Source organism: Alexandromys fortis, unplaced genomic scaffold (assembly GCF_014885135.2).
Source record: "Alexandromys fortis isolate MF-2015 unplaced genomic scaffold, M_Fortis_MF-2015_v1.1 scaffold_31, whole genome shotgun sequence".
In the NCBI taxonomy this organism is placed as follows: Eukaryota; Metazoa; Chordata; class Mammalia; order Rodentia; family Cricetidae; genus Alexandromys; species Alexandromys fortis.
Window position 1 is genome coordinate 13,768,699 of NW_026067974.1, and position 13,024 is coordinate 13,781,722.

Genomic DNA, 13,024 nt, shown 5'->3' on the forward strand with positions numbered 1-13,024 from the left:
TCTAAGCGCATTCTACTGTGCGCCACGGCACAAAACTGAAACCTCCCAGGTCCACTTAGGGAAGGCGACTGTGTGAAGCCACGCTTCAAGTTCCAACCCTTTCCCGCCCCCTCCACTCCCACCTATGAATGAGCCGCTGATACCCGACACCTCCGGGGGAGGAGGCAGGAGGGAGGGTTCATTCATGCCTCCATTTTGTGAATGGAATTCCTGACTCCATTCACGAAAGTGGAGGGAGGAGGGGCAGGAGTTCAAGGGCAAGTAACACGATACCCACCCCCCCCCCCTCCGGTCTCCAGCCTTTGAAGGTCAGCAACTCAGACCAGTCCCTCTCCAGACACTTCACCAGGCTCGGGGTTACAGCCAGGGGTTGAGGAAGGGAAGAAGCGGCTAGGCGTTTGTGGTTCAGCCCCTGACCCAGAAATACTCTGGGCACCAGGAAAAGAAAAATTCTACAATTCCCAGACAACTCTGCAGCAACTGTCCTCTCTCCCTCTCTCTCTCTCCCTGCTCCCTCTCTCTGTCACCCCCCTTCTCACCCCTCCTTTCCCATCTATTTATTTTGAGACAAGGTCTCACTCTGTTGCCCAGACTGGCCTGAAATTCATTATGTAGCTCAGGCTAGTCTGAAACTTGTAGCCATCCACCTGCCCTCGCCTCCTGAATGCTGGCGTTAATAGGAATGAACAACCACAGCTCTTTTTTTTTTTTTTAAATAGACACTAGTTCAGGCTAGCCTTGATGATCTTCCTGCCTTCACTTCCCAAGGGCTTGCTTTGCATGAATGCACATGTACACCTCCCTTCATACTTTTAAACCACTGTGGAGACAAGGATTAATGATAAATCTGTTTTGTTTCCTCCAACTGCATACTCGTGTTTCAGGCACAGCACTCTGGTCTTAGTGGGTTAGTTAAACCCCCCAAACCGCAAACAGAAGTAAAGGCCCAACTTTTCTTTATTGTCAAAAGCTATAGGGCAAAGGTCTATATATCCTATCATTTTATCTGACTGTTGGCTGACTAGAAAGGGATCATTCTTTAGAATATGTTAAAAAAAAAAAAGAGCATGGGTTGCATTATGAACTACTGATGTATGGACTATGAGAAGGCACACACCTTCTAGGGACCTTTGCTTTAACTGCTCCCAGGAGTACCTGCCCACCCACCCCACCTGGTGATCCCAGAGACGCTTCCAGTCCCCCCAAGAATCTCTTACCTGAATCATAGGCGAAGTCTGTGCGCTCCTGTTTGATCACCACCCCCGCCCCTGGGTACCTGTGCCCAGTGACCCCACCCTGGCTCGCAGCCGGCTGGCCAGCCTGTTCATACAGGGGGTCATGGTATTCCTGCTTGAAGCTCTGCTGGGGGTAGGGCGGGCAGGGCTCCGACAGCTGGTGCTGGTAGGGGGCTGGAAGAGGTTCCCGGCCCCCTCCCTGAGGAGGTGTGAAGGAGTGACACATGTCCAGGGGCTGCTGGAAGACGGAGCTGGACGTGACAGACAGAGAAGGAAGACAAGAGAATCTTCCATTAGGTCCCCTTGAGCCTGCCACTTGCTGACATGGCTCTAGAGGGATAATGAGGCAGCGCTTCCCTGGTTCTCCTCTCCCAGTCAGTCAGGTCTCCACAGAGAACTAGGGAATGGAGCCCAGACTGCCTGGCGAGCCCTGGGTCCCTCGGTACTGTGGATTTCCTCCTTACCTGTGCTCTCCAAGGTACCCGTGGCCAGGGTGGGACTGCGAAGTGCTGGAGGATCTCAGGAGGCTCTGCGGCTGTTCTGCCCTGGGAAAGGGCTGCAGGGGCGACTGTCCAGGGGCACCGGGGGCAGGGGATTTGATGGCGATTTGTCTGGGGGAGTCATAGGCACTGGAGTTGAGGAGGAGATGGGGATGAAGGGACGGAGAAGCTAGGCAACCATCTTTTACCCTTCATCCCTCAGGAAGTGATTACTACAACTGTAGCAGTAGAGGGGCTGGGTGAAATTTTATTTAGATATTTATTTAGTTTTAATTTTGTTCTGCTTTTCAAGACAGGGTTTCTCTAATCTTGGCTGTTCTGGTTGTAGACAAGGCTGGCCTGAAACTCAGAGGTCTACCTGCCTCTACCTCCTTGAGTGCAGGGATTAAAGGCATGCACCACCACCGCCCAGCGATTTTATTTGCTTGCTTGCTTATCTATCTATCTATCTATCTATCTATCTATCTATCTATCTATCTATCTATCTATGTCTCTCTGACTGTCCTAGAATTCGCTCTGTAGACCAGGCCAACCTCTGCCATCCTAGTGCTAGGAAAGGTTTTGGGTTTAGTTTGGTTTGTTTAAGATAGGGTCTCACGTAGCCCACCCAGGGTGGCGTCAAACTCTCCACGTGTAGCCAACAATGACCTCCAACTTGACTCTCCTGTTTCTCCCCGACAACTGCTGAGATTGCATGCACATGGTCAGCCGCCAGGTTTATGGGGTGCTGACATTCAAATCAGGACTTTGTGCACGCTAGGCGGGCACTCTACCAACTTAGCGACCCTCCCTGTCCCCATGCAAATTCTTTTTTCAGCTTGCTTTGTAGCTCAGTTTGACCTGGTCTTCTCTATGGAGCTAAGGCTGAGCTCAAACCCACAATCCCCCTGTCTCAAGTACATGTCATCATTCATTTTTTTTTTTTTAAATCCTCAAACTGAGCCTCTTGGCTTGACAACAATCTCTAAAGCTGAGAGCTACTGGTTTGGGTAGGACATGGCCTCCAGGTAGGGACTCACTGTGCTCAGGCCTCAGCATGCCTGGGGCCATCTGTCCACTGTGTGGTTCCTCCTGCTAATACTCAGGAATCCTTGCTAGGGCTACCTACAGAGTAGGAAACCCCTCTGTTGTCCAACCATCTCTCTCTACTGCTGCCTCAACTCAGGGCTGCCACTGCTCCCCCAACCCCCCAGTCCTCAACTGAAGCCATGACTTCCTGACACCTTGCCCCAGACTTCACCACCCCCTACTGGGCCAGGGCTCACCTGGAGTAAAGGCACTGCTCTCCATGGTGGTAGGGGAGTGAAGGCTTCCTGCTGCAGGACAGGGCCGGTTCTGTGCGGGGACTCTGGGGCTCCTTCTTGATCCTGGTGGTGGGGCTGTGGAAGGCTACTGTGGGGCAGGACAGTAGGACAGAGCAAAGTCAGAGTGTCACAGCGAGGCTTTCTGACGCCCTGGCTTTCTGAGGACTGGCTAGGTCCGGTGTCCTCCCTTCCTTGCTCTCATTCCCTGAACACTGAAGTTGGACACTTTCGGAACATCCTGGCTGATGTCTGGTATTAACCAGGAGAACCATCTAAGAGCTCGACACTCACACTCTCAGCCAAGGAAACACCTTCATAAAAGTGAGCATATTAAACCGGGTGGTGGTGGTGCAGGTCTTTAATCCCAGCACTTGGAAGGCAGAGACAGGCGGATCTTTGTGAGTTTGAGGCCAGCCTGGTCTACTGAGTGAGTTCCAGGACAGGCTCCAAAGCTACAGAGAAACCCTGTCTTGAAAAACAAAACAAAACAAAAACAAACAAACAACAAAACAAAGAGTGAGCATATCAGACCCAGGGCCTTAGGCTTTCCTGAGTGCCCTGGAAAATTCCAAGTGAGGGACAAGTTTTCTTGTTTGGGGCTAGAAAGATTCTTTGTTTTTTTGAGGGAGTTTGGCTGTTAGCCCGCTTGCCTGTCAGCTGAGTAATATACACATGCTCCCAATTATCTGTGAGAAGCAGGAGCATTGGCCTGTTTTGGGCCCCTGCTGGGTCCTCAAAGTCCAGCCACCACTGTGGCTGAGCCCTGGTGGAAGTGATGTCCTGGCTTCCTGCGGTAGCATCAGATGCCCTGGAAGCCGTAGTTCTGATGGCTGCTGTTTACCATTCTTGTGCCTGCTGTATTTCCTGGGTGACGGCATCCGAGAGCAGTACCTGATATCCCAACATCCTTTCTCATACTTTTCTCCCTTTTGGTTTTGTTTTGTTTTTTTTTTTTCTTTTCTCAAGACAGGGTTTCTCTATGTACCCCTGACTGTCCTCCAATTCGCTCTGTAGACTAAGCTGGCCGCGAACTCACAGAGATCCACCTGCCTCTGCCTCCCAGGTGCTGGGATTAGAAGCACCACGCCAGGCTTTCTTTTTCATTTGAGGTAAGGCCTCACTACGTATCCAGACTGGTCTCGGACTCACTATCCTCCCGATTACAGGGGTGGGCCACCGTACCTGGCCGAGCAACATTTCTCAGCAGTGACACGGTGACACTAGGGTCAGGTTTGGGGGGATGTCAAGAGCACTGTAGATTATTTTTGGGTTTGCAGTGCCACTGACCACCCCATTTTTAACCCAAACCCAAACTCTCCAGAGACATTGACAAATCTTTCCTGGGGCACCATCACCAGGGCTAAAGAGATTAACAGAACAACAGAGCTGGGTTCTGCTGAGCTGTCTCAAGTCCTTTGCTTTGGCTGGAAAGAGAAAGTATCTGCTCCGAGTCACACTCCAGGGGGGAACCAAGGACTTCACCGCCCAGTCACTGCGTCGGACTTGGAGTCCATATGCCAGGATGGGGAGCCCTGGCCTTCACCCTGTCTCTAGGTGAGAGCAAATTGCTCTCCTCTGGGTGACTCTTGGTAGGTCCCCATGACTCACTTCCTGTCCTTCCCTGGTCCCCATCCCCCACCCCTGTACCCAGCGCTCACTACTCACAGGTTTCTGAGTGGAAATCAGGAACAAACTGCTCATCGTCGTCTGGCACCTGAGCTGCAGAGAGAAGCCAGAGGTGAATCTGGGCTGTGACCCTACAAAGTGGAGCCCAAGGAAGACACCCTTGCTGCCACCCTGAAGATGCGCTCCAGCCCTGAAGCAGTCACACTTTCCTTAAACTAGGGTGACTCTGCCCCCAAACCTGTAACACCCCCCCCCCCCACAGCTCCAGTGGCACGAACCACCATGGGAGAGTTACAGGGGGCGGGGAGGAAACCAAAGGGACTACGGGATGCCTAGGTGTTTTGCCCCTGGTTTCCTCCATTTTTCTGAAGTGCAAATGGACCTGCCCTTCAAAGTTTACAAGGCTTTGTCAGGGCTCCCAGCAGACTGCCCTCAGGGGTGGGCAGGAGTCACAAACTGTGGGATCCTGTGGACCTGGAATCAGAGGAGGAAATTCTGAATTTGGAAGAGGCCCTGGAGTCTGCGCTTCAAATAATTTCCCAGGTGCTTTGGAGACACACAAGAGTTCTAGAGCCTAGGAAAGGGAATGGAGGAGAGAGAGCAGCTGCAGAGATGGGAAAGGGAGTAAAAATAGGACAGGAGGAAGTCGGAGACACCGTCTCTTCATTGATGTATCGCCAAGGGAGAGGAGGTCTGGGGAGCATTCGCCAGCGGCAACTCTGTCCCAAAGGGTACCTCGATGAACTCCATGGCTTTTGTTTATTTTTGCCTCTCTGTCGAAGGGGGGTGGGGAAGAATTACAGCCGAAAGAAGAACGGACACAAAGAAGAACTTCCTGATTGTCTAGGATAATGGTGGGTCTGAAGCAGGACAATGGAACTCGTGACCAAGGAGACTGGACTGTCAATCCCTGGAGACTGCTCTCACACTGGACAATGTCGAAATTGCAAGATAAAAGACTGAGACTTCATAGTGGCCGGCCGGTGAGGCGTGTAAGTCAAGGGGTAGGGAACACTCTACACCCAATCCCGTGTGAACACTCTACACCCAATCCCGTGTGAGCACACAGGTGCAGATCTTGGCCGCAGGGCCCTGTGTGTCCCCCGCTCACCAGCTTCAGACCCTGCAGCCCGCACAGCTGGCAGGGTGATCTTTGTACCATAGAAACCAAATCCCTTTGCTCTCTTGCTTAAAATGTGAAATTTGAACTCTTGCCCTTGGCCTCCTCTATCTCTCTGGCCTGCCTCTCCTTGCTGTTGGTATGCCCTAGCACCTGGGTCTCCTTTGGCCCTCAGTCCTTCCCTTTGACTAGTGCCGGTCACCAGGGGCATTTATTGCAAATGTGGATGCCTGGTCCACCTCTGTCTTACAGATCCTCTATTCTGTTCTGGATCCCACTACGTATCACAGGCTGACCTAAAGCTCAGCATCTTCCTGAACTTGCCTAGAATGCTGGGGTTACAGATGAGCCCCAGCCAGGCTTATTAGAGGCCTTCTCTGACCATCCAAAGCAAAACTGTCCCTTTTGGCTTTCTGTCTCAGCTGGCATCCGCCCCCTCCAACCATCTTATTAATGCACGTTCACATATTAATATTCATCTCTTCACCAGGAAGTTAAGGGCTTTGCCGTCTTCGGATGTCTATGATGTAGCACCCAGAACAAGGTCCTACTCAGATCAGATACTGAATGACGGTTATTTATGAATAAGCAGCCTCAGGCTGGGAGGAGCGAGCAGCACAGACTCGGAAAGTAGGCAACGCTTAAGCCAGGCAGATCTCCCCTTACCCTGCAGCTCCTCCTGCCCACATACCAGCTACCACCAGCTTTGGCACACCACCGGAACAGCTCATCTTACAGGGATGCTCAAGCTGTGGTCAAATGCTTGCTTCAACTGTCAGACGTTCCAAGTGGTTAGAGCTATAGGTTGATTTTTATTTATTTACTTATTGCAATGGTGGGGGTTGAATCAAGGCCCTTTTGAACCTCTACCCCCACTCCCTTTTTGAGACAAGGTCTTACTAGGTACCTCAGGCTGGCCTTAAATTTAAATTCACTATCCTCCTGCCTCAGCTTCTAGGGGTTGTGACTACAGGCCTATGCAGCACCACGTCTGGTTTAGATGATTATTTTGTTAGAGACTCGGGTGAAGGAGTTTAAGAACCAGAAGTCTCCAGTAATTAAGAACTTACTTAGATCAGCGTACTATAATTCTAAAGTGACCAAATGCATCAATGGGATGCTAAATCCCTCGGCAAATCTCCAGCTTTTTGGAAGCCCAACTACAATTCCACAGAAATTGTCCGCCAGTCAGCCTGACTGAAGAATTACCCAGCTGTGTTATCCGCATTGGCTCCCGGTTCCCAGTCCTCAAACCCAGGAAGTCATTCTGTAAGACAGAGGTGGACTAGGCATCCACATTTGCAATAAATGTCCCTGGTGACCGGCTCATTTGGAAAGCACTAGTCAAAGGAAAGCACACCTTCATCCCTTCTCTGTTTTCTGGCCCATTCAAGGATGACAGACACCCTGGAGCAAGCAGGCTGAGCGATATGCTCCCCCCACCCCACACACTTAGGCAAGGAGGGTCCCGAGGGCAAGGAAAGGGTGCAGAACTTGGCAGGGGGTAGCTGACGTACCCTAGAGTCCCTCTTGGGGCCTCATTAACTACCGGTTTCCAGTGAGGTAATGGGCTGGGGGCATCTCCTGCTGACGCCACTGGGCTAGAGAGCCCTGTGGGTCATTTATCTGACCTTTCCTACTGCCTCAAGCTTGACAGTCTATCCAGAACCCCAGAAGAGACCTCTCTTCCGCACATAGACTAGGTGATGCTATCCTCTTCCCAGAATGGGGAGTGAGCCCCACTTCCTGCTCAGCTCTCCCAATATTGGCCGTCTCCCAAAGGGGTACAACAGGGCCCTCAGTCACCCAGAGACTATCAACCGGGATAGAAATAGGAACGGAAACAGAGCCTTGCGTTCCTGGAGAGCAGAAGAAATTTTAATTACCATGTTTGGTCCTGAACATGCACCATTCTATTTGTTGACTCGGCTGTGTTTTGGCTGCCGAGCTAGTGTGCCGGAGTCTGCCCCTAGCTCCCATGGCACTAGGAAGGGGACCACTAGGTGAGGAGAGAGAATATATTCAGGGACTGTTCCCCCAACAGGGAGCCAGGGGGACCCAAGGATGGGCTCCAGGAGAAATGGGAACCTCCACCAGCTATGCAGGGAAGCCTACCACAAGCTAGCTAGCTCCCGCATATCCCACAAAGGGATGCCATCCTCTGGGCGTGGGGACAGTCCCTCATAAGAGTGAATGGTAGCTTCTCTTGGCCGTGTGTGTGTGTGTGTGTGTGTGTGTGTGTGTGTGTGTGTGTGTGTTTTACCCGCACCCTGCCCCCACCCTGGGAGCCTCTATCTTGGAAGGAACCAGTTTTCTATCTGTGGAGGGGGCATGCCACTCTAGGAGCCTGGAAGGGGAGGAAATAGAAAGATGGAGGAGGCACTGAACTAGGAAAGACTAGGGAGAGAGCTGAGGACTAACACCCCCCCCCAGCGGACTTCCCACCCCAGACACCAGGGTGCATGCATATACTTTCACCCCAATTCCTTGCACTTCACCCTGAGAAAATACGTGGGTGAAAGCGCCCTCCACGCTTTGCTTCCACACATGGGGTCTCTTTGGTTTCTATAGATAAGGAGGCCAAAGGGCCAGGGGAGGATCACCCTTGGAGGAGTGTCTGGATGCAGTAATTCTTATAGAAGGATGAGCCCAGATCCATCCCTTAAAATTCTGATAAAAGCTATAAACCATCCTCATCCTAGAAAAATCCAGATTATCACCATATATGATGCAACCCCAGCAATTTTACACACATAATAGCAATGTCAAGGACCCCCAAATCTATCCATAAGTCTTCTGAGAATTCAAAGACTGCCCCCCCCAAACTTCATACAAAGGGCATACATAGCTTAGTCAGTGTTTCTAACGACCAAACAGATCACAGAGTCATTGTCCCTAATGGTTCTTGAAGGCTCCTGACAGTCCCACAAAGGGACCCTCCATCAGATCCACAAATCTTTTACATAACCAACCACATCTTGGCGCAGTCTGCCTAAGCCTGGGTTTCTCCGTGGCAGCCTGATCCTTTTCCCGGCATCGCAACAAATCACAGGCACCCAGAAACCAGATGACCCTCCTAGGCTCCCTTTATACTTCTACCCAGAAAAATCCTGACCCCCCAAAGGTGGGTATGCTTCCTCAGGAGAGTCTCATCACACTCACCCCAAAAGCCCAGCCAGCAGCCGAGATTCCGGAAGCCATGTTCACTTTTCTCTCTATCCCTGCTTGGGTCCAGCCTGGTCATCACCACCCCCAAATCTTCACCGCCCCACCCACACTATAAGAATTCTCCAAATTGAGGAGGCTTTAGGAAGAAACCAAGCTGAGAGAGGGGAGGTTGGGTTCTGGGCCCCATTCCTCCTGATGTCCCCCACCACTGGCAAGTTTCCAAAGACATCCCTCCCTATCACCCCTGTGGACTATGGGGGGCCACTGACCTGGTGGGAAGAGGCAGGAGAGGAGATGGGGGTGATGTTGGGACGGTGCAGGGGGACAGGACCCCGGCAGCTGCATCTGTCTCCGTAGAGAGAGTGAGGAGCAAGTGGCCTCAGCATCCCCCCCTCAGGCCTGGCCATCCATTGCCAGCTGGGAACCTGAGCTGCTCCCTCAGGAGGAAGGAGAGGGAACCAAGGAGATCCCAGCCCCCCACACACACCTTGCATTCCCCACCCCCACCTCCACACCCACTGAATTTAAATGTACAGGGACTCCCAAGGCAGCGGTATGTAACACACACATGCACGCGTGCGCACATGCAAGTGCACACCCACTTGCTGTCACACTAGCACACACAGACACACACACATAGACTGTCACTAGACCCACCACCAAGGGGAGGAGCTTCCAAGGTTGGGTGAAGAGAGCATTTTCCATCCCTTGTCATCCAAACAGACCAAGTACTGCCAAAATGCCACCCTGAGCTAACTCACAGTCTGAGCGCTGACCACTGTGGGAACCCTCAGCTGATGGGCAGGGAAGGGAACCCAGAGAGCCAGACCAAAATCAGAAATCAGGGGTAAGAAAGGAGGTCTTTAAGAGCTCATGGAAACCCTGAGTTCTTCACCTCCAGAACATGGGGCGGGGATAAGCCCACCCAACAAAGCTCTTCATGTAACTAGGAGCTGGGTATTCAGGTGAGGGAGATACACTTGACACCTCAGAACCACCCACCTTCCCATTCCACAGTTTTGGAGGATGAATTCCATGCTAAACAGTCATTCTGCAATTAATAATAATAATAATAATAATAATAATAATAATAATAATAATAATAATAATAATAATAATAATAATAAATGTTTGAGGTGGTGGCCAAGACATTCTTCTCACCTAAGCGTTCCTATAGATAATCCTGGGAGAGGTGGATCTGAGTTTGTAAATTCCGAAAGAAAGGTACCCAGAGTGGAGAACAAGGAAGCCCACAGGAAAAGACCTCAAGAAATAGCTCACTTCTGGTTTCTTGGTTTTCAGAGTATTGATATAAAGTGAGTGTTAGCTGAGATGGGTGGGCATATTAACCCTTCCTGAATCTCGGGACTGTGTATCACCCATGCCTCTTTCTCCTGGCAGCTCTGCCAGAGACACCCTTGGGTTAAATAACCTCACCAAAACACACTAACTAGGACCCAGCTAGGACATATTGCCCCACCCTGCCCAGGCTGGGCCACTGACACTGACCGAGCCTGGCCACCGCACAACCAACCCACCAACATACAGGAAGGGGAGCATTTGCCTAGGGGTGGAGGTATTCAGGAGGGATAGAGGGAGGGCCAGTTGCCACTGGAATTATAATCAAGGCTATTTGGGGAGGCAGCCCTGAGTCTTCTTTGCCAAAGTGCCAAGAAAAGAATTATTGAAACTTTTGTTGTTATTTTGGCTTGGGCAGTAAATTGGTCCTTGGAGTTAGGAAGAAGCGAAAGGAAGGCAGTAAAAACCAATGTTTCAGCAACTTCAGAAGATAGGTAACAAATTACCCCTTAATTCGCCTGTTCCTCTCCGCTCTCTTTCAACAGCTCAACACCCCAACACTACACCTAGGCATGGAGCCTCCTGCCAAACAAACTTTGCAAATGAAATTTTCAACCAGGATAAAAACGGGCCTGGGGCCAAGTTCCATTCAAATAAGCAAATACCCCACACAATAGTCTGATTCATCCCCAGGCCTAGTTATACAAGCCTGGCTCAGGGTGAGAAAATAAATATCGATATAAGTGTCCATACTAGGCACTGGGGAGAGTGAAGTGGTTAGGGACTGGGGGAGGGGAACTGAAGGACCCCCTGAGACAGAGAAGACACCCCACGCCCCATTTCTGATTTTAGGGAGACAACAAAACTACTCACCTTCAGCGAGCCACGTCTCTTGGAAGTGACTGAGATCCTGGAAGAGATCTGACGGGTGAATATTGGAATTGGTGATGAGGTGGAGAGGATATGGGGAGAGATCTGGCAAGCCCGGGTTACAGCCGCCCCACTGGGGATAAGGGACGGAGAAGAATGATCAAAGTCCTCTAGGTGGTTTGACTTTTAGAGTAACGTGGGTTGGGGAGGTCCAGGAGAGGGCTTTGGGATGTGTGTGGGTTGAGGAGAGGGGTCGCAGTTAGTCTGGTTCTTTACCTTCGGAGTCGGAAGGCGGTAGGGAGCCCGGGTCCATGAGCTTCCCCTGCGGGACCATCAGCGCTTCGCCCAAGCTCCCATTTCCGGGAGATTTCTGCTGGAAGGAGGGGGGAGAATGCCCCCGAATCACCCTAAGGAGTCTAACTTGGGGGTGGGGTCCCGGGGCGGCTCGGGGCTAGGCCGCCCTGGACCCCACTGAGACCCCCCGGGAGGGGACTGTGGGGCAGTAGGGGCGGGGTGCGGGGCGGGGGCGGGCGTGGAGGCCGGCGCGGCGCTCACGCTGCAGAAGGTGTAGGGCACTCGCTGGTCCAAGTATCCGCCTTTCATCCTCCGCTCCATCCGGCCGCTCCCTCCGGCCACACGGCCGGGCCCCCGCGCGGAGGCAGAGACCTGGGAGGGGGGAGGCAGTTCGTACACGGTCCCCGGAGCGCTGCGGGGGGAGGGGGCGATCGCGAGGCTTCGGGTCGGACAGTGAAACTTCTCCGACTCGCTGGGACCTGCGCGGCCGAGCGCCGCCACCGCCACTCCCCTCCCGCCAAAGAAGGTCCCACCTGCTCCCGCGAGCTGGGGTCGGCGTGTCTGCTTTCTGCAGCCCTGCTCAGCCCGGGCTGGGTTACATAAGACGTGTGTGTGCGCGCGTGTGAGTGTGCGTGTGTGTATGTGTGTGTGTGTGTGCGCGCGCGCGCGCAAGGCGCACACCATTCGCACGCCCATAACTCAGGCACCCCCTCCAGCCCCGAATCCCGACGCCTCCCACTCCCGCCCCGGAATGTGCGGAAGCGGGCGCCGAACAGAGAGTGTGGTGTGTGGGAGATGAAGCGGGGAATCGCAGACACTCTCCCTTCCTTCCCCTTCCGCAGCTTCACCTGAGGCTCGCGCGTCTGTGCAGGGGCCGCGGGGGATGCTCAGCATGCCCGGGGGATGACACAACTAAGGTGGAGGGGCTAGGCCGGAGCGAGGCGGCCTGAGCCCCGGGTCCCCGGAGCCCGGGCTTGTTTTCCGGGCGCAGCAGACAGTTGTGAGCCCAGGGGAGCAGCTGATTGGTGCATTTCCTTTGCCTCGGCCTCAGTTCTATCTCCCCCCACCCCCTCCAACTCCCCGTTTCCCTTTGTTTCATTGACTTTTGTGAATGAAACCCCAGGGCCGGGCACGCCCGCCAATCCGCAGACTCGCTTTGCCTGGCTCGAGGGCGGAGTTTCCCATCCACGGAGGCCAATCAGAATGTAGGGGCTGTCTCTCGGCTTCATTCACTTCTTGGACTTCCATTCAGAAAAAAATAAACTCCTTTCGGCCTCAGTTCATTCATAAAGAACTGAGGGAAAAAAAAAGGGAAGCTGAGGATCGGTCAGCTTCTCTACCGGTTCCGGCGTGGGCTTTGGGTCTGAGGAGCCCTGAGCTCCTCCCGCTGGCGTTAGCACACGCCTCTGTGCATTTGTGCCTACGTGGGAGTGTGAACACGTCTGTGTGCCCTGGGGGGAGGGGGAGGCAAACGAACTTGTGTGCCCAGAGGAACCGTAATAACCAGCATTTATGAAGCGCTCTGCCTCCACGTGCTCAATTTCCTTCTCATAACCTGGTGCTGCGGAGCTATTGTTTCCGTTTTATTTTACAAGTGAAAATGGAAGA

The 13,024-nt window shown here is 52.7% G+C and overlaps 1 protein-coding gene across 9 annotated transcripts in view; it reads right to left on the minus strand.

The window, feature by feature from the left end:
- The window catches only part of Etv4 (ETS variant transcription factor 4), a 15,286-nt gene extending 2,799 nt beyond the window's left edge, over positions 1–12,487 (minus strand). The window contains exons 1-8 of one of the 9 annotated variants that reach the window (XM_050156493.1): positions 12,265–12,487; positions 11,678–11,828; positions 11,399–11,495; positions 11,126–11,173; positions 4,705–4,758; positions 3,001–3,127; positions 1,700–1,846; positions 1,218–1,486 (exon numbers count right to left, since the gene is read on the minus strand). In XM_050156493.1, the coding sequence (XP_050012450.1) occupies positions 1,218–1,486; positions 1,700–1,846; positions 3,001–3,127; positions 4,705–4,758; positions 11,126–11,173; positions 11,399–11,495; positions 11,678–11,737 (802 nt within the window). In that variant the 5' untranslated portion in view covers positions 11,738–11,828; positions 12,265–12,487. Of the gene's footprint in view, positions 1–1,217; positions 1,487–1,699; positions 1,865–3,000; positions 3,128–4,704; positions 4,759–11,125; positions 11,174–11,398; positions 11,496–11,677; positions 11,829–11,949; positions 12,168–12,264 lie in introns of those variants that run through there. The other 8 variants (XM_050156494.1, XM_050156490.1, XM_050156491.1 and 5 more) reach the window with 8 other exon arrangements.
- Between the last annotated feature and the right edge of the window lie 537 nt (positions 12,488–13,024).